General features: G+C 39.9%; 3 protein-coding genes across 6 annotated transcripts in view; all 3 read left to right on the forward strand.

Annotated features, from left to right (window-relative positions):
* The window catches only part of sik3 (SIK family kinase 3), a 38,319-nt gene extending 33,128 nt beyond the window's left edge, over positions 1-5,191 (forward strand). Inside the window, exons 24-26 of the mRNA XM_040131831.1 lie at positions 388-517; positions 601-727; positions 1,609-5,191. Coding sequence (XP_039987765.1) covers positions 388-517; positions 601-722 — 252 coding nt within the window. The 3' untranslated portion in view covers positions 723-727; positions 1,609-5,191. The remainder of the gene's footprint in view (positions 1-387; positions 518-600; positions 728-1,608) is intronic.
* LOC120792161 (transmembrane protein 25) lies at positions 3,931-13,830 on the forward strand. The gene is made up of 8 exons (XM_040131229.1): positions 3,931-3,982; positions 9,747-10,091; positions 10,183-10,473; positions 10,668-10,799; positions 10,907-10,940; positions 11,921-12,030; positions 12,900-12,992; positions 13,114-13,830. The coding sequence occupies exons 1-8, from the start codon at positions 3,931-3,933 to the stop codon at positions 13,185-13,187; spliced, it is 1,131 nt and encodes a 376-aa protein (XP_039987163.1). The 3' UTR covers positions 13,188-13,830.
* A 1,319-nt stretch (positions 13,831-15,149) lies between these two features.
* Positions 15,150-19,481, forward strand: LOC120792558 (T-cell surface glycoprotein CD3 delta chain-like). Of its 4 annotated transcripts, none has more exons than XM_040131824.1 (6): positions 15,150-15,290; positions 15,445-15,553; positions 15,950-16,138; positions 16,361-16,504; positions 18,814-18,878; positions 19,036-19,481. In XM_040131824.1, exons 2-6 carry the CDS (start codon positions 15,499-15,501, stop codon positions 19,093-19,095), a joined length of 513 nt encoding a protein of 170 aa, XP_039987758.1. In that variant the 5' UTR covers positions 15,150-15,290; positions 15,445-15,498; the 3' UTR covers positions 19,096-19,481. The 4 variants fall into 4 exon arrangements, with proteins under 4 accessions (XP_039987758.1, XP_039987759.1, XP_039987757.1 ...); XM_040131825.1 differs by having other exon boundaries at positions 15,474-15,553; XM_040131823.1 differs by having other exon boundaries at positions 15,152-15,290; positions 15,477-15,553.
* Positions 19,482-20,500: the final 1,019 nt, after the last annotated feature.

The raw sequence follows: 20,500 nt of genomic DNA on the forward strand, positions 1-20,500 counted from the left end.
GTTACTATAAACTGTAGTAAGCCTACAGCATGTAAAATGGCTATTCAGACTGGGCTTTTCAATCCAATTTAAGTGCAATAGCATGCAGAAGTGTTGGCATGTTGATATTTGTTGGGTGTATATTAGAGACTATCAGCTCATTTTCCAATACCAGTGCAGTGCTGGAGAGAGCTCATTTAGGATGATAGCTGAAGGAAGAAAGCAGATGTTTGCATGACTGAATGAAACCAAAGCACATTCATTTAGATGGTTTTTGGAGGCATCAATACACTGTAAGCATACCCAAACATCCAAACGAAGTTCTGAGTCATCACGGTTGCTAGCAGCTGTTCATTAAGTATCAGGATGTTTTTTCTATTCTAAAACTGTTATTCACTCTCTGCTCAGGACCAGGCAGAGCCCATGTCTGGAATGAGCCTGTTGGCTGGGAAGGCATTAAGCTCCGCTCGCATGTCAGACATCCTCAGCCAGACGTCACTGACAGGAAGCCAGCAGCTGCACCAGCGGGAAGAGTCAGGTCAGCAGGAGACATGTATTTGCATGAAACACGTGTGGAGTTTCTTTGTCAGTGTCACTAAAGGATGTGTGTTTCTCATGCAGCGTGTGACGTCGAAGGGGAGCTCCATGCGGCAGCCTGCTACCCCTCCTCCTGCACCAGTGATATGCTTCTCAGCTACAAGCCGCCTGACCTACAGTACAGCATGGAGCAGGCTGGGGTCTAGCACAGGTACACATACAAACAGTTCTTATCTTCACTTTTTATAAAATAATAACTTAGATAACTACAAAGACATTTAACAGCTACATATACAATCACAAATTCAAGAATTTTCCCTTGCTTTAAGGCCTGTGTGTGGCCCCAAGATGTATCACCTGTTCAATCCCAAATAAGTTGGATTGCACCCAAAACTTGTCAGGCCGGTTCCTTTTGGTACCACATCACCTTATAAATTACTCTGTAAAAAATGTTTTTATAGTTTCTTTAATAATCAATTAGTAAGTGTTTTTCACCTTGCTTTTATGGTTTACTCAACATTTATTACATGGCTTTCATTTCATCCCTCCATTTGATCTGTTTATGTTGACTCCTATGCAAATTTCTTTATGTGCCTACCAACAGTATTAATCCTCTTGGACTGTTTCATGTTTTGATTTTACAACACTGAAACCCAGTGGTTTTTTGGCATCAAACCTAAATGATTCAACCCTAAAATACTATCAAATATCAAAATTACAAATTAATCTAATTTATTTAGAAATAAAACACACAAGATGAAAGATTGAGTCAGTATTTAGTAGAGGCAGTTTTGGCAGCAGCTGTAACTGAGAGTCAACAGTAATTTTCAAGTCCTACATGTTCATATCAAAATTGAGACCTAAACTTTGACTCGCCACTCTTTATTTTTATGATTGAACATACACCTCAAGGCACTGTGCCGTGAAAATCTTTGTCGTGAAGTTTAAACATTTACTCTTTGCAACACACAAAGATTATTAGAGGGTAATTTTTCATTTAGTCTTTGATCTAAGATTATATTAAAAAAAATCAAATAGTAGAGGCAAAACCATTTAAAATATTTTTGCTTCTTTCCCTGTGTCTTCCTGTAGGAAAGGGTGTATCCTGTGTACAGCGATCCATATCAGCCATCCTGAGTTGTGTTGACTTGAGTTGAGCAGCATCACGCCAAACCACCGTCGTCTGCCTAAGCGGGGGGCACTCTGCGTCCATCTGTCTGTCTCCATCTGTCCTTGGGAGGGCAGTCTGCGCGAGAGAGGAGGAGTGTGGGTGGGTGTAGACATCAGAGGGGTGGGGGTCACAGGTGTGGGGCCTCGGGGTTCAAAGGTCAAAGTGCCAGCATTTTCTGCACAGAAATCCAGAATTCATTGCTGCAGGTTGTCTCCTCTTTTTATCTCCCATCGTGGGTAGATTGGGGTTCCACTCCTCCCTCTTTCGACTTGACGACCTCACCTCTTCCCCTTACAAATCGGACCCACCCTCACCCCACACCGACCTGCTGCCCGTACTTAAACCTCCCCTTTCATCCTTCATCTTCTATTAACTGTTGGCATACTTCATTATGTGCCTCATTGGCCAACGCATTGATACAGTCACACTCGCAAGAACATGGAGTCCAACATACACACTGCTGCCACAAACCCAAAGTATTCACATTTGTGTGTGTGTGTGTGTGTGTGTGTGTGTGTGTGTGTGTGTGTGTGTGTGTGTGTGTGTGTGTGTGTGTGCGTGTGTGTGCGTGTGTGTGTGTGTGCGCATGACTGAGAAGAAGGGGTGAGTGAAGGGGAAATATGTCTATGAGGTTCAGTCTGCTCCTCCCTCTCTCCCCCCTCCTGCTGGGCTGCAGCAGATCATTCCAGAGCGGGCTGATATCTCGACAGCGGCAGCCCCTTTTTAGCCGAGTGGCGGGTGTTTTGGGTCAGGCTCCAACTGGGCAACAAAACCTAAAGATGGAGCTCAGTGACATCGCACAGGACAAACCAGCTGTCATTGTTTTTTTTTTTGTTTTCTTTTTCTCTTCTTGTTCTGGCAGTCTTTTACTTATTATTTTATTTTAAAATTCATTTTTATGGCTAATGTCCATGAAGGCATTATGCTTAATATTGTTATTCTTATTGTTATTACTGTTTTCTGTAAAAGAAGTTTTATTATAATGAATATTATTATTATTATTATTATTATTATTATTATTATTATTATTATTACAGTTCTGTGTTGCAAGGATGACAACATTATTCTTTGATTACTTAAGTAATTCTGCACTTTCGGTTCAAGCTATCCTCTCTCTGTCTGTTTTACACCCCTCCTCACAGTTACTCGCTCTCTGTCATGCTGTTACCCCGCCTTTCCGTTCCACTGTCCCCACTCCTCCGACCCTAACTTTCCCCGCCTTGTGTTACTCCTTTTCTCCATCCTCCTTCCTCCTTTCCCATGTCAGTGACAGTGTATTGCATTGTGGGTAGTTTTACCAGACATCTGCTCCTTTCCTTGTACAGTGATGCCATGTATAGAACGCTATTGCAATTTCTGTATCAAATCTTTTCTTCTTTTGTTACTTTTTTGTTTTTAGATGTTGTTGGGGGGCCTTTTTTATATTGATATTGTTTATCATTTGTATTTTTGGATGTCTTCAAAGTGTTTTCTTTTTGTTTGTTTTTGTTTTATGAATCTTTGAGATTTCTAGCCAAAAGAGGACAGAGAGAAGAGAGACAGTGCTCTTTCTGTCTCGTAAAAAAGATTGTTCCTATTTGTTTTAATATTATTATATCGAGACACTTGAATAAGAGGAGAGTAATTATTTTGTGTTGCTCTTTAAAGTATCATTTCAGTCGTTGATGTTGTGACTGTCATTCTTGTTGATGTTGGGCCTGTTTTCTGTTAATGAGGTAGTTGCGGCAGGCTATACAGGGTCAGGCTTCGGGCTTTGTCTGGGTTGGTTCGGGTGCTACAGAGACTTGATACTCAAAAAAAAAGAAAAAAGAAAAGACAAAAAATGAGGGAAGAACTTGTAAAATAGCTGACATATCATCCTCAACATCAAAAGTGTGGAGATGGACAAACCCACTTCTTTCTCTCTCTTGCTGCCCTACCTGTCTGCTGTTCTCCTCCCACCATCTTTTAACACATCGGCTTCTTTTTAGATGAATCATTAAAGACATGGCCCCTCCTCCCAAACTGACCTTGTTACTATGGCAACCAAGGAGGAATCTGCAACTGCTATTACTCAACCGCTGTCTCCCCTCTTTTGGTTTTCTTTAACTTATGCCGTTTTGCCAACCCCAAGCCTGGAAGGAAGGATCGGAGGAGGCAACGGCTGCGTTTCATGAGTGCTTAATGGATCCTGTTGTAGTTGGATATACCTGGACACACTTCCAAACCATAAAAGGGAAACATTTCAGGAGGTGACCATAGGAATGAATTCTTCCACAGCGGAGGAATACAAGGTGGTGGTCAGAGCCGGGCAAGGTGCGCCCATCTTAAACATGTCTACCAAGGTCTGTGCAACCTCAGCTGAGTCAATCTAAAAGCACAGCCAGATGGAGGCTACAGCAAACTGGGGACCACAGCAGAGGATCGAACCTCCCCAACCCCACCCCCCTTTTCTTTTAAATTTTTTAAAATTTAATTTTAATGTTTGACCTCTATTTATCCTCCCATATACAATACCCCTGGCTATTGAGTCTATATTGGGCCAGCAAGAGACTGGTGCAAAGAATATGGCTCCACTTGTATGTGTTTATACTGGCCAGACTTCACAATACCTGGCTGCATGGTTGACATATTGTTTGCTATATACATCTGAGAGCTGTAGATGGTGTCATGCAGCGCCCGTGCTTCCCATTCGCATCATGTCACTACCTGTTTACCAACATTCACTCGTACTCAGAGTTGATGTGATTAGCTTTAGCAGTAAATCTGAATCTTTAAAACAAGAGTGCATACAGGAGTGAACGGTGGAGTGGGATAGATTCATGAAATTAACTAAATCTGATGCGTTTTCTGTTTCTTACCAAAAGTCAGTCGACATCTCAAGCTTTTCCTCATTCATCAAACTTTCCCTCCAGCTCTCATTTGTACCTTTTTCAGATCTTTTCTGCCTGTTTTCTCTCATTGTTTACAGCAAGCCAAAACTGAGATTGGGTACTTTCAGGAATTGGAGAGGAAATGGCTGGAATGGAAGACTCTGCATGTTCTTGCTCTTGTCCCATGACAGGATAGAAACTCTAAAATTAAGATCAGAGGCTCCACTTTGTCTGATATTGTGACCAGTACCAGAGCTGTTGTTTCAGATCCTTGTGTGGGGGGAAAGAGCAGAGGCACACAGGAAGGGACAGCTCCAGTGAATGGAAAGCACTGCACATGATTCAGAGGTAATGGGGAGGAGAGAGTTGCTTCGGACACATCTTCTGCCTGATCAGACTGACCCCTCTCCCTCCCCTTTTCCTTTCTGTCTTAACTCTTTCATCCTTGACTTCTGTCTTTTCTCTCCTTCCCAGCATCCCTTCTCAGCAAGCCAGCTCTCTGTTCCACTCATGTTACCTAGGTTCATTTTGTTTTCTATTGGTTCATTTTTTGTCTTTTTTTTTTTTTTTTTGGTTTTGTTTTTATGTTCATTTCTGTTGAGTACAAAAATACTAAAGTGCAACAACAATGATTAAAAAGAATATCAACCAAACTGAGATGAATAAATAAATATATATAAATAAAGAAATAATTTAAAAAGGTCATGACTTGTGTGTCTTGTGTTGCCTGATATACGTAGGCCTAAATTGATAGAGCAATGCGTGGTAGGCACATAGACACTTTTCCCCCTTCAGCGGATGAATGTGAAAGCAGCTCTCTAGTGTCAAACTCTGAACATGCATCATTCTGCAGTGAACTAACAACAAAACACTTTTTTGAGTGTAGAGGGGGTCTACAAATTTGTCAAAGAGTGAGATTGTGTTGTAATTATACTTCAACCAATACTGGATTTTTGAAAACGATGCTGATATATATTGTGAAAATGCTAAGCAATATGTTTTTGTTGTAAATCACCTCCTACCTACTTTGGCTTTTCTGTTCTGCATTTTCTTGTTACTGACTGACATATACACCCAATATAAAGATATCCGCAATAAGCTTATATCAGCTGATATATTGCCCAGCTCTAGTTGCAATGAGGTGGGTTTTATACCACAGCTGAGTTTCCCTATATCTGACGGAGAACTGACAGAAAGTAGCTCTTGGAATATGCAGATGATTTTCAAAATTTTTATCACTGAAACTTGGTTTTAATAGTGTTCAGAAATAAATGGATGGACAAATTCAAAAATCTACCACATTAAAGATACTGTAGAGGGGTATTAACAATGCAAAGATCAGATTTGTTATGGGTGTGTGTGTGGGGTTATGTTTGAGGTGACTCTTGAGTTTGATCCAGCAGGTTTAAAAACAGGAGTTACCTGCCTGTGTCCAGCACCAACCAGTGCCGTCAGGAGTCTGAATAAAGAGGTTTGTGCTGCATGCTATCGATTTACACAGCTCTCCGTTTGCATTCACTGATGAGTGTAAAGTGTCCTTAATATGCAGCTTGTTTCATCGGCTCATGAAGTCTAGGTGTTTCCTAACCTTCTGTTGACCTTGTTCCAAAGATGACTGATGTTATGAGGGAAAGGACCGAGCATTTGCTAGATGCACAGCTTATTTCTCTTCCCACTTTAAAAAAACAACAACATAAGATTAATATGCTTTTTCTTCAAAAACCCTCAAGAAAACATGTTTTAATATGAATAACTGGGGTAAAAACTAAAAAGGCATTGTCTCCTTCAGAATGATGTACTGAAGAGTGACATATAAGTTACAATTTTAGCTTGATACTTCCTGATGGAAATATACCTATTCTATGAGCTTGTTTCTTTTGTCCGCCTTTTGGCTGCAGCACTCCGCGTCCTGCTGCTCTGGTCTGTACAGCTGCACTGCAGAGGCTTTCTAATCTGAAGTAACTGAGCCCAGACAGTGTAAGCCTTGTAGTGTGTCGGTGTTGGTATATCAGGGGTTAGTTTAACATGCCTGATGATGGACAGGAGTGATGGGTGATAGGAAAAGATGTGTTTATATGAATTATATGAATTGACAGTTTACTCTCTTCTATCCACCACAACGCCATCTCCAGCCTTCTAGTACATTGTTGAAGATTGATGTTTTGCTCTGAGCTCCTCCTCTCCTCTCCCATCTCTTTTGTCTTCCCTCACGACTCTGTGCCCACTCTCCTCTCCCCTCTCCTATTCTCATCACTGCATCCTGTGCTCCTTTAACCCCCCCCCCCCCCCACACACACACACACACACACACACACCACCATTCCCTCCTCCCTTCCTACTCTCTCCGAGTGGCGACGGCGTGACTGCCTGCGTCAGCCAGCCCTGCCAGCCCCTGCCAGCTAGTGAACGCTGCTACTGGAGCTGCCGTATACCCTGCAGAGAGCCGTGTGTGTGTGTGTGTGTGTGTGTGTGTGTGTGTGTGTGTGTGTGTATGTGTGTTTGTGTGAGCGTACGCAGATGGTAAGGAAACTGAGTCAGGGAGGGCTGCCTCTCATCTCTCTGCTGTTATCACCATCCTTCACTCTCCCTCCTCTCCTCCTCTGCTGCCATGGAGCTCCAGCAGGCTGAATCACAACAGCGTCTGCAGAAAGGGCTGAGGTAATACTGTGTGTGTATTATATTGGGTATCATGTCTGTATTGAAGTGCACACATCTGTACTGAAATGCCTGCATGCAGCCTTGCAAAGCGCAGTATGTGTGTGTGTGTGTGTGTGTGTGTGTGTGTGTGTGTGTGTAGATCTCCACTGCAACGTATAGCCCCTTGCCCTGACTGTCAGTGCAAATCCATTATCCCCAGCCTGAGTGCAAATAGCTGTAACACCTTCTATCATGTGTGCATGTGTTGAAGACAATTTTTGCGGTTTGGCCCCATATGTGTAGATTTGATGGCACAGTTTGTGCTTTCGTCCAAGTGCTCACACTGATCACTTGACCCAGATTGCAAGCAAGCACCAGACATGACTCATTCCCTGCACTTGCTATCTTTATGTGTGTGTGTGTGCATAATCACCACTGATCCAAACAGACCTGGGAATGTTTTGTATTATAGTGATGGGACAAGTCTGCAAATCAAAGCTGGACAGGCAGCGAATTATTGAAAAGTGAGAGGCATGTCACCTTTCTGTTGTTTTTACCTGCATTGCTTGGAAAGTTTCAATTCAGTAGCTCTGTCTGCTTCTTTAGGCTTCTCAGAGATTTCTGCCGGCGATTACTCAGGATAATCCATTCACCTCATTATGGTGATTCAATGTTGCAATGAAAGCGGTCCACATTGGGCTCTGTTGACTATCCAGAGTAAGAGGGTCATTAAAAGAGTACTCCACTGATTTAGCATTGGACTCCAATAACACTGTTGGACTCACAATGAACAGTAAAAAAAAAAAAAAATTCAAAATCAATGCAGCAGAACCAGCGATATCATCTTTTCCGTTCAACACATTCTTTTTTTCTTGTCAAAACTTAGCACCTACATTACCCACTATTTATGCTAATTGGGGCTAATGTAGCCTGAAGCCCCCTAGCCCCTAGCCTCTAGCAGAGGTGAGGAGAGGACTACAGGACTCTGGTTAGCTCACTTCTTTCTAAGTCCACACCCCAGATTTTTTTATTTTATTTTATTTTCAAATTTGTAGTCTTCAGACCCAACTGACGCTGATACAAGGGAAGTAACTCCATGCTGCTTCCTCTGGGGCCACGAAAGGCCTTATGCAACTTTTATTCACACATACATTACTACTCCCCAAGACCTGTATACAGACTATGATGTGTAAAAATTGGTGGAGTTCCCCTTTAGGACAGCATTTTCAAAAACAGACATTCCATAACCTCAGCTGTCAAAACCCAAACTATGTCCAGGGGGTTTGGGGTTTTGCTTGAGGTGAAGTGAAACTTTAACCCTATGTTCTCGTAGTCTGTACCCCATTAGGAAACATGACTTGCTTTACAGTAACAATTAAGTAATTTCTTCTCCAAGCAGGTAGATGTGCATGTGTATGTGGTGCTCCACTGGCCCAGTATGAAGTGTGTGTGTCTGAGGAGGTGGGCATCGGGCTCTGCCGTCGTGTTCCTTCACACACTGGCCTTATCCTGGACAGGTAATGTACACAGGAACTGTAATCTATTATACATGACCTCTTTCTTTTGTTTGATTCAGAAGTCAGCCAAAATTGATGTTGAGGTTATTGCACTGCACCTATTTTATCGTAGACGGTGTTAATAATAGGTCATAAACATGACTGTTGTCTCATCCAATTTCAAATACAGCAGTTTAAATAGGTGTTGAAACTTGGTCCTTCATTTTGAATTTTGATCTAAAAATGATTTAATTTCAGGTAAAATGTCTTCTTTTGTAGAATGACAAGTTAAACATTAACTTGGGGAGTTGAAGATATAATTTTACATGGATGAAAGTTTATTTAAACTATTTATCTTTAGAAGATATTCTTGCCTAAACCAAAAAACGACAAACACACAGACCCAAACCACAAATCATTTCACCAACAACTTGGTCAACAATTTTGAGGAACACCTCAAAATTTTGGGAAATACAGTTATTAGTTATTTTAGAAGATTATTTTAGCATTAAGACTAAAAAACCAGGGGGAAGCAGCTACGGTAGCTTGGCTCTGTTCTAAGGTCACAAAATAAACCTGCCAGCACCTCTAAAGTTCTCTTATGAACAAATAATATTTCATTTTTAAAAATCTGTACAAAAACATAAAGTATATAAAAACATAAGCATAAAAATTACATGTGGTTTTACAGGGGCTGGAAACGGGGAAAGAGCTACATTGACTCTGTCCCCTATCTTCCAAGAAGTATCACAAATCGTTGTTTTTACACTTTGGATTTTGTACAGATTAAACAAATTAGATCTAACATGTTGATTAGTGAACTTCAGAGGTGCCGATAAATGGATTAGGACAGAACTAGGCATGCTGTTACCCCTTGCTCCCATTCTTGAGGCTAAGCTGCGCTAACTGGCTTACCTGCAACATTTATGTAGAGGGACACTTTACATATAAAGTCACACATATAGAGAAATTAATTTGCCACCTTTACAGACAGGCTAGATAGAAATTGAAATGTTTTAATTTGTCATATTCCGCCCCAAATAGTCCAATTATATCTACATCATGTACCCACAGATGCAATCGAGCCCGCCCCCAAAATTGATGGATGGCACCGGGCAGCAGTGACACTTCAGGAGAACACCACACACCGCTTTAACTGCCAATCAGATGGCTGGGATCCTCATGCCCCGCCCTTGCTGACCTGGTACTTGAACGGGGAGCAGCAGGGAGAGCCATCACCCAACCCTGGGCGCCTGGTGATGACACCGCAAGAAGATCCTGAGGTCACGAGACAGGGGACCAATCACAACAGCACCTTCTCTCTGCAGGCCAGAAAGTGGGACAGGGAGCTAGTGTGTGTTGCATCAAACCCCTGGACAGGAAATAGCTACAATGCAACAGTCACACTCAACGTACAGTGTGAGTCTCTGTGAAACGTTTCAGGATTTCAGCTATTTTCTGTTGATACAGTGAATAAAGTGCCGAGTCGTTCCACTCCTCTGTCTCCCAGTCCAGCCAGAGATTCTCAGGGTGAATGCCCGCTACAGTGAAACCTCAGACCCTGGCCTCTCCCTGGTGCTCTTCGCCTTGGTACGGTCCAACCCGCCCGCTACCATCACCTTTGTGGACCAGTTCGGCCAGCTGGTGACCAACACCTCTGACTTCCTCATCCTGGACTCGCGAAGCTACCCCTGGCTGACCAATCACACACTGAGGGTGACACTCCGCAGCCTATCAGGAAATGTCTCGGTGAACGCGAGCAACAGTGTGGGGACGGTGCAGAGCAACCTCACACTAGCAGGTCAGTGATTGGTAAAGGCAAAGGCGAACCGATAAGGCCTTTCTTATGGTATGCTAACTGTCTCCTGGCTGTAGCTTCAAATGTACTATAAAGATATGAAAGTGGTGTCAATCTTTTCATCTAACTCTATCAAGACAGTGAATAGGCATAACTCCCAAATGTTGAATTCTTATCCTCTCTTCATCTCTCTACAGAGTTCCTGCAGTCTCGTGTGGAGGTGCCCATGCTGGGAATAGTGACTGGGGGAGCCATGGCCTTCATGGCCCTCCTCATCCTCAGTCTAATAGTTCTCTGCCTCATGCAAAAAAACAAAAGCAAGTCAGTTGGTGAGACTACAGTGTGTTTGCCTGTGCAGTGAGCAAGTCAGCTGGAAAACTTGTAGTATGTAACACTTATTCAGCAGGATGATTCATCTCCTTGTCTTATGTTACAGACGAGCCAGTGGAGATTCTGATGACCAAGAAAAGGTAAAAAGTTTAATCAAACTTCTGTCATGTAAGATATGTAGTGGTAGACAGAAAGCAAGTGTCACTTTTTAACAACAAAGTGGTGATTCCTTATGTCTGAGGTGCTTAAGTTTCCAGTGTAAGTCAACCATAATTTTCTTGGTGGCAGATATGTGGACCGTTGTGTTTTGCTTTGCATCCATTAAGAAAGAGGTAAAGGAAGGTCTGATGGTGTTGGGTAACATTTTGAATGTTGAACAAGACTGACTAGGGGGAAAAATACATTTCATTCCTAAAAAAATTTTTTTTTTCATTCTCTACATGTGACAGATTTATCAAACTCTCCTTGGAGGCACATTATAAAAAAAAAAAAAATAGATTGACATTTTTTGGGAATACATTCATTTGCTTTCTTGCCGAGAAAGATGAGAAGATCGATGCCCCTCTCATGTCTGTACTTCAAATATGTAGCTACCTTAAGCAGCCGGTTAGCTTATCTTAGCAAAAGGGGAAAATAGCTTGCCTGGCTCTATCCAAAGGATGCAAAAGTTACTGAGGAGCAATGTCACCACCGTGAGGATGCAAGGCAACCAGCAGGAACTCCAAGAAGTGAGTGCACGAGTCCAAGAAATAAGGGTGTTGGTAGGTGGATTTTGTTACTTTTGGACAGAGCTGAGCTAGCTGTTTCCCCTAAATTAACTGGCTTACTTGTAACATCTGCTGGCAGTGGCACTCAGCAAGAAAGTGCATACGTTTATTTCCCCAAAAACTTGACCTATTCTTTTAACAACCGCCTTCCTTTCACTGACAGTACACTGACAGTGTATCACATTCCTATTCCACATCTCATCTAATAAATTCCATCCCAGCACATTAGTAAATTGGAAGGGAAACATTGATGAAAGCAATTTTGTTCTCTCATGAATACTTTATGTCCATGCAGTAGGCCAATAACACGTCCAATCCAAGTTTGATATCTCTCTTCCATATTTCCTGCACAGTGACTCTGCCAGTCTGAAGGCAGAGAAAGCAGATAAGACCTACATCCCCAGAGAGAACATGTCTCTGCCTTCCAACATGCAGCTCAACGATCTCAGCACTTTAAGAAAAGGTAAGAGTTCTCCATACTAGGATGCTTTGCATGCTGGAATTTGATATGAATGACAACACAAACGTTACAGACAAACTTCCATCCTGGTGTGACATGCGATCAGTTGAGGTCCAAGTTCTTGTTACAAACAAGCAAGTTATTTTGCCCATAATTCCTGCATGTCTTGAATGCAGAATATTATTACAATTGCTGTTTAGTCAGGGCTGGATTACAGCAACTGCCAATGGGTCCCAGACTCTCTGGGGTCTCAGTGCACTGCGTTTCTGTAGTTTCAGATGATTTGTTTAATTATGAATTTGTAACACGCACCCTGTGTTACAATCTACATGCATATTCCTTAATAAATTTGTGTTAAACAAAATTACTACAAATATGGGTCCTACAACACATTTTTGCCCCCTGGCCCCCTAATGGGTTGATCCATCTATATACGTTTGGTAACGTACAACTTTATCAGAGAAGAGATAGTCACAGAAATGAATTTGCCCAGTTTCAGTTTGGGTTCCTATGCGTACTGTGTTCTCCATTTCAAGTGCTGTGTTGTCTTACAAAAGGAGAGGGTTTACTTGAACTCCAGCAACTGGAATATTAAGTACAGCAATAACAAATGGGACCCCTCCAGATTCAGTGAAACCAAGTCAAAACAGCACAATTGTCTCGTCCTAAAAATGACCATGTACTGTATCCTTCCTCACATGGAGTTAAGGAAGCATACAAGAGAATGGTATCAATTTCTGGTACCTGGTATCATCAAAACAATAAACAAATAAAAGTAAGCATATTTCCTAAAAGCTATCCCTTCAAACTCATCGTGGCGTCTCTCTTGAATTCTCCCTTGTCCTTCATCTTTCCTGCATCTCTTCTCGTAGCCCGAGAGGCCGCCCAGCAGAACAGTGTGGGAGAGATGAAAGAGAAAGAGGAAGAGGAGGAGGAAGATCTGTCTTTAGCCTATGCCGCCAGAGGTCAGGGTAGTACACTTTGATACTGCTGCATTTTTCATTATTTATACTTTAGTTTCAGTGTGGAGCAACAGCGGAGAGTGCTTTATTTTTCAGAGAATTCTTTTCCCCCGATGATTCCCAGGTTTTGCCAGATATCCGATGGTGGGCTATATCTATAAGGTGAACAGCACAAGCAGCGAGGAGATCTGGCTATGACTTACCTCAAAGTTAACGCACAGAATCTACACGCATGCACAACTACTTCCAACAGCGCAGCTGTCCGAGAGGAAACCCAGAACAACTGCCAGTCAGTCATTCAACCAATCATCGGTCACCTTTGAGCTGGACTAGGATGCACAGGAACCACAGGCTGCGTTGTTGTGGAGCTCATATCCGTTTCTGGACCACATACAGTATCGACACACTCTCGGACTCAAACATCAACGTGAATTTCGTGTCCCACACAAAACTTTTGATGTTTTCGTCTCTCCGAAAAGAGAGCTCGGGTATTTACACTGCTAATGTGTAGTCTTAACAATGCAAGGTGTGATCTTTACATAAAAATGCTCATATTCTGAGATGTGTTGACATGATTTCCTCCTGTAACCACAGGCTCATAATCTCGTTGTCCCTGTTGCATTATTGGAATGCATTAGATGTTCCATGCTAACAACCGGAATGTTAAAATTAATGTACCGTATGCGAGATTTTACATTTTGACCAATAATACCTAAATAGGGTGGTACATAAGTATAGAGTATGAATTTGTATATGGACATGTAACATGTCATGTACTGAATATTTGTATGCATATGTATAGAAGAAGATGTCTAATAATAAAAATGATATTGAAATTGTATGAAGCAAATACTGGACTTGCTGTGCTTTTATTGGCACTCACAAGGGGGCACTCTAAGGTGATTTATAAGATGGTGAACTATATGGAGAACTTTCTGTTAGTCAAGAAGGTGACTAACTGTTTTTGGCATGGTGCTGGGGATGATGGTGAAAGCACTGTTGCATTTGGGGTTTTTTTTTCTTGTCGTTTTTTTAAAACTGGGAATGATACAGTACCAGGTGCATGAAGAGAATAATGTATGTTTTTATGTGTATGTGTGTGTGTGTGTGTGTGTGTGTGTGTGTGTTTGTGTGTGTGTGTGCCAGGTGCTAGCTCTAGGTCACAGGTTGTTGTGGCTTTTCTTCAAACAGGAAGCAGAATTGTGTTGTGGGAGCCTCTCTTTGATCGCTCTCTCTCTCTGCTGCTTCTTCTGCGCTTCACAGGGAAAGTAGTTTGTCACACACAGTGGGACAAACATTTACAACAGGCAGGGAACTATTCAAATATTCATGTCTTTGTTTTACAAGATGGAGCTGCTCCACGCATCTCCCAAAGCAACTACACAGCAAGTAGCATTCGGTGTTAACAGACTGATCGGTCATTTCGCTGATATACATCTGGAAGTGACTTTCCATAGTCAATATGGAGATTTCCCCTTCAAAGATTGCTGGTCGTGTCTTTTGGAAAATGTAAAAGCTACTTTGAAATAATGAAAAGTGTCATGTGGGTGAAATTTCCACTTTTAACTACCTTGGTACATTTTAAATCCATTAATATCTCTACCATGAAAAGCAAGTCCTAGTTAGTGGATGCAAAGTGAATGAATTGAACTGTGGCGTTCCTGCTGTAAACATACTACATATTACATACCCAGTTTAATTTAATTCCATTTACAGTATATCCTAACATTAATCGTGGAGGAAGTATTCAGATCCTTTATTTAACTAACTTAAAAACATTCCATTACAAGTAAAAGTCCTGAACTGAAATTGTTACTTTAGTAGAAGTATGCAAGTATTATTAGCAGAATGCACTCAAGTTATCAAATAGCTAATAAGTAGCCTTTTACTGAAGCATTTACTCAGTAATTTAACTATTTTATGTAGTATTTTAGTGGTTTATCTATAAGAAAAAGCATCATATTTAGTAAACCCATCTTATGTTTTTTTTTTTGTAAAATCTTAATTTGTTAGCTGTCAAATAAGGGTAGTGGATGAAGGAGAAATAGTCAAGTAAAGTACAAGTGGTTGAGTAAATGCACTTAGTTATATTCCACCCGTATGTAACATAGGGTAGACTCTGGAAGTCACAGAGACACCAAGTCCTCCAGATGTACAAATTAAGAGAGCCTGCAGAGACGGATAATAAACCATTCACATGTAATCCCTCCCCCTCATACACACACGCACAGATTGAGACACTTTGACAGACGGAGACTGGATGCTTTGACAGCAGAGACAGGGCAGCTCTCTTTTTTTGAGGTCAGTACTTTTATTTAAATGTGTCTGTGGATGTCATTTTGTATTTGTCTTTCATTATCAGTTATCTATCATGGTAAGTGGAATAAAATGGTTGACTGGGAGCAGAAAATGGCACCCTTCCTGTTTTCTGTTATATTCTCGCTTTTACTTACAGCGATCTGAAATATTTCCATCTGTCATCAGCAGAACTCAGAGGAGTAAACACACAATGCAAAGTCAAGTATTTTTGCCTGCCTGTTTGCTGCTGCTTTGGACACTGACAGGTAGGCCTTTGTCATGATTTTTGTTTCTAATGACACGAAAACAAAATGAGGACAATCTATCTTCAAACATCTTATATTATTTGGGTTTTAAGACAAAGAAAACCTTTACTTATGTTAACTGCAGCAAATTTTGTGCCAAGTAAATTTTTTTCATATTTTCTTTGCAATATGATTAAAGCAGTCTTCTTACCGTCACAGCATTTGTCAGATGTGGAGATAAGAAGACTGCTTTAACAGTTAAATGGCGTTGCATAATAGTGTGTACATGAGTTAAATTATGTTTACATTCGTCTTAATGAAAGGATGCCTGCGGGTAATTTTCAAGATGCAGTTCAATAATCAGCACATGGTTCAGGTTTAATGTCTCGATTTTTTAAAATGTTTCTTTTTACCCAGAAAATGCCCTTACGGTAAAAGTAACAACAGTAGGAGATGGGATTAAGCTGGTGTGTGAAGACGAAGGTGAATTTCTAAACCATGATGGTTCATCACTGTATTTGCCATACAGTGATGAGAATTCACGGGAGTACTCATGTAACAACACCACAAATGGAAAACTGCAACAAATCTTTGTGAAATTTCGGAGTAAGTTCTGCAACAAAACTTGTGTCTTGTCTATGTTATGAAAGCACTCATGTATTTTGTATGTTTTCATGGGTTTTAAATGTACTCTTGTACATTTAGTACTTGCATTTACACTGTATTATAATGTTTATAATGTAAGTAAAGAAATTTCTTGACAGTAATTGTACCGACAAAATGTCAGATTCTCAGACGGTGTTTGTGTGTGTTTGTGTCTGTGTCCAGCCTGTGACAACTGCGTAGAGCTCGACACGGCTTCGATTTTTGGCTTAGCTATAGGAGATGTGGTGGCTACAATTGCAATCGGACTGGCTGTCTATCTCATTGCGTCTCATGCTCAGACTGGTCCAATCACCTCTCACAAGAAAAGTAACTATCTATCAGTCTGTCTATCTCGCTATCTATCTACATACTATACACAAATATTACAGCAAACAGGTAAAAACTGTCTTCCTTAGCAGAGATACAGTATAGGTTGAGGTAATAGCAGATACTTCCTGATTGTATTAGGTAAGCGTGATCTTTGAATTTCAGTGTTTCCCTCATATTTATTTCAGATACGATGAATGAGCCTGAACATTCATATCAGGGAAACTAAAATGCTCCACTAACAGTCTTGATTAAAATAAAAATCCACGCACATTTGTTGCGGAACATAATCAAGATTACATATTAAAATGAAATGACGTCAATTTTTGGGTGGTATATTAGTCAATGAATGAGTAGCCTAAATGATAAGAACACGGCGTCTAATTGTTGATAAATAGTACATACAGTATTATATCATAATGCAGTAGGTTTTTGTAAGCTGTTAATTTTTAAAATAAAAAACAGTATTGTATGTTGAAGTACTAGGAACTACTTTCTGTGCAGAGCAGTGGATGAATACATGATTGTTCCTTTTAAATAACTCCCAGAATAATCATGGCCACATTAGTGTATACTGAGTTAATGGAATTTTATTTTAATTAATGAAAACAAATAAACCTTTTTAAATAAAACTGCCATTTTTTTAGTTTAAATTAATAAGTCAGCTACTATATTATCACTGCTCATGGTATGTGCTAAAGTGGTGCGCCAAGAATTAATGATGTATCGTAGAATCATGGATGGCTGTGCTATCTATAGGGGATAGATAAACACCACATCAGTAGAACATTATTAAATGCTGCTACTTTTTGAATTTGCGATCATTTTGTTGGCTTTTTCTCATGGTCATGTCTGTACGGTAAATTTGAAGCGACCGCAAGCAGCCGATTAGCTTAGTTTAGCACAAAGACTGTGGACGAGGAAACTGCCGAGCCCCCAAAAGGCCACAGTGGGATTTTTTTTTCTAAAGTATTAGAATTCACAATTAGTTTTTCCATTCCCTCACAGTACTTTTAGCATTCTCCCTGATCCGTAGGAACAGGTTAGTGCGGCGGGTCAGACCTTCCGAGATATAGGCAACAGTGCCAATTTAGGGTAGGTTTCTGCAGATACAACGGAATGCAGAGATGATGTGACACTTCACATTATGCATTTATTTCTAATAACTCTAATTCTCATTATTATGTTAATATAACTTAGTAAAATTAAATATAATTTTTAGGATGAGGGGTTGCATAAATCCAGACACTCAGGGGACCTTTGTTGCATGTCACACCTCCTCTCTCTTTCCCCATGTTTCATGTCTGCCTCTTCACTGTCAACTGTCAAGTGGGGGCAAAAATGCAGAAAAAACAAAACAAACAAGCAAACTAACAAAAAACAGTGTATACCAATATAGCCATAATCACAGCAACAGCAAAGTGTCCGACCACTCACGCTGTGGACTTAATTAGCTGTAATATATTATACATCCGTGGCCTTCCTCTATGAATCAGGGAGAATGCAAAATATATAGCGAGGTAACAAAACTTGATGCAAAGTAACGCAAAAATTATTGCAAGGGAACACAAAAGTACTAGGTAACGAAATTTGCCTACCAGCACCTCTAAAGCTAACTAATTTACATGCTTTACTTTGTTTGTTTAATCTGTACAAAAACCAAAGTGTAAATATAACACGTTGCTGTGGCAGGCAGATTTTGTTGCTCTTGGAAAGAGCCAGGCTAGCTGTTTCTCCCTGTTTCCAATCTTTATGTTGGGCTAAACTGACCAGCCGCTGGTTCCAGCTACATATTTAGCATACAGGCTAGTGGTACAGATCTTTTCATCTAAAAGCGAACAAAGGTCAAACTATTTTTTCAAGATTGTATTTGTGTCTGAGGTGTTCCTGTTAGATTTTCAACCCATTTACTATGTTCTAAACATTTAGGAGATAAATTGACCAGTAGACCAATCTCTGTGTATTATTTTAACTAGTTCACCTAATCTGGGCACAAGTATGACATTTTAACGTTGTAAATGGTAGCAGATCCTTTACTAAAAGCCGCGATTCCACATAAACAGTATTTAAAAAAAAGGTACAAGAAAAAAAATCATAAAAGTCGGAACGGGCATTACCAGTAAACATTTACTCATTATTAAAAATGGCTGTTCAAGTCTTAAATAATACAAATACTAATACTCCTAATGATAGAAATTAGTATTAATAATAATTAAAATTGTAATAATCAGATTAGCCCCTTTCTGCATCTTAACACTGTTTGTTGATATATCGATATTGATATTAATATTGACACCGTCTGTCCTCAGGCTCTGATAGACAGCATCTTGTTCCAAATGAAGTGAGCAGCAGAGCTCCCAATGACCATTACCAGGTAAGATGAATCGTGAAGGCTGTTCAACTGCCATATGTTATTATCATTTAATTATAAAAACTAAATGATATTTAATTTTCTATCTAATAATTTATTTTTTAAATGTAATTTTAATATTTATTTTTATAAATTTGATATTTAATCCTTCCTCCCTCAGCGTCTGAGACACAAAGGTGGTCAGAGAGACACGTATGACGTAATTAACAACAAAAAATAGAGGGACGGTGGCTCACAGCCCGCGACCCCCGTTCAGCCTGCCTTTATATAATTTCCTCTGTATGATTCTGTTTTAACGCTGGATATTTTATCATTTATTCTCACTATGCCTGTAACATGAAGCTCTGAACAGACCACTTACATAACAACTGATTTGTTAACTTGTTGCTGTATGTCATAGTTCAGTATCAGTCCTTGCTATTTTGTTGTTATAAAATGTAGTACTTTCATTGATAATCTATGTCTTTCTCTTCATATACTGTAAGCAGGGCTGCTACAACAGCCACCTAACATAATGGCTTAAAATGAAGTGTTTATTTTGACAAACAAAGTTGACATTACTGTGTTGCAAAATTAAAGACTGGAATAAAAACTGTGTTGTGTTGTCTAGTGATGTCTGCAGCTATTGCCTGTGGTGGGCTATAACTAAGTACATTTACTCAAGGACTGTACTTAGATAAAATATTAAAGTACTTGTAATTGACTTGAGTATTTCCATTTTATGCTAGTTTATACTGCTAATAATCTATACTCACTACATTTCAGGTAAATATTGTACTTTTTATTCCACTACACTAGTTAGTTACTAGTTACTTTTTTCTTTTCATATTAAGATTTTAACCACAAACTTATGATAATGAAGTGTTAAATACTAAACCAGTGGTTTCCAAACTGTATGAGTTGTGACCCCTTATTAATAAAAAAAAGTGTCTACTCGGGGCCCCTTGTCCCATATCAGACGTCAATGATTTGTTAGCAGTTCCACCAAAATTAGATTTTCCCTCTACACTTCTCACTTTGTCAAATTCGGTCAAATTAATCAAAATATCACAAAAAAGCAAAAAATCAGAAAAAACTACAAAGAATGAAAAAGAGAAGAAAAAGGGACAGTTTTTCTGCTCTTTCACTTTGACACTTTAACACTATAATCCTCAAAATTTTCATGAAATCAAACCCAGTTTTTGATACCATTTATGGCTGCGACTTTTTCAGCACAATCAATTCAGTGTAATTATCCCTCTATGTAGTAGTTCCCATTTTAGTGGCAGAGTCTGCCATTCCTGTGCTGGATTCAGGCATGCCTGTAATCCAGCGTTACTGTTTCTAATTTTATCTCACAGGTATCGGCCTCACTGTTTACTCTTCACTCTCCTATATCCATAACAGAGCTGCATTAACTTACCTGTTGTGATAATAACCAGGACAAACATCCTAAGGATTGTAACTTTAAACTTTAACATTTTGATAATAATACTGTACTTTTATTTAAGCAGGAGCTTTATTTCAGAATTTTTACTTGTAATGGAGTATTTTTACATTGTTGTACTGGTACTTTTACTTAAGTAAAGGATCTGAATACTTCCTACAAGGATAAAGAGAAGAGCAGAGAGAAAGGTAAAAAAAAA

This window comes from Xiphias gladius, chromosome 7, assembly GCF_016859285.1.
Source record: "Xiphias gladius isolate SHS-SW01 ecotype Sanya breed wild chromosome 7, ASM1685928v1, whole genome shotgun sequence".
Classification (NCBI taxonomy): domain Eukaryota; kingdom Metazoa; phylum Chordata; class Actinopteri; order Istiophoriformes; family Xiphiidae; genus Xiphias; species Xiphias gladius.

Coding starts and splice junctions, on each gene's coding strand:
- LOC120792161 (XM_040131229.1), top strand. CDS start 3,931: ATGAATTCTTCCACAGCGGAGGAATACAAGGTGGTGGTCAGAGCCGGG. Junction 10,800..10,906: donor AAACAAAAGCAAGTCAGTTG/GTGAGACTACAG, acceptor CTTATGTTACAG/ACGAGCCAGTGGAGATTCTG. Junction 10,941..11,920: donor ATTCTGATGACCAAGAAAAG/GTAAAAAGTTTA, acceptor TTTCCTGCACAG/TGACTCTGCCAGTCTGAAGG.
- LOC120792558 (XM_040131822.1), top strand. CDS start 15,361: ATGGTAAGTGGAATAAAATGGTTGACTGGGAGCAGAAAATGGCACCCT. Junction 16,139..16,360: donor AATCTTTGTGAAATTTCGGA/GTAAGTTCTGCA, acceptor GTCTGTGTCCAG/CCTGTGACAACTGCGTAGAG. Junction 18,879..19,035: donor CTCCCAATGACCATTACCAG/GTAAGATGAATC, acceptor TTCCTCCCTCAG/CGTCTGAGACACAAAGGTGG.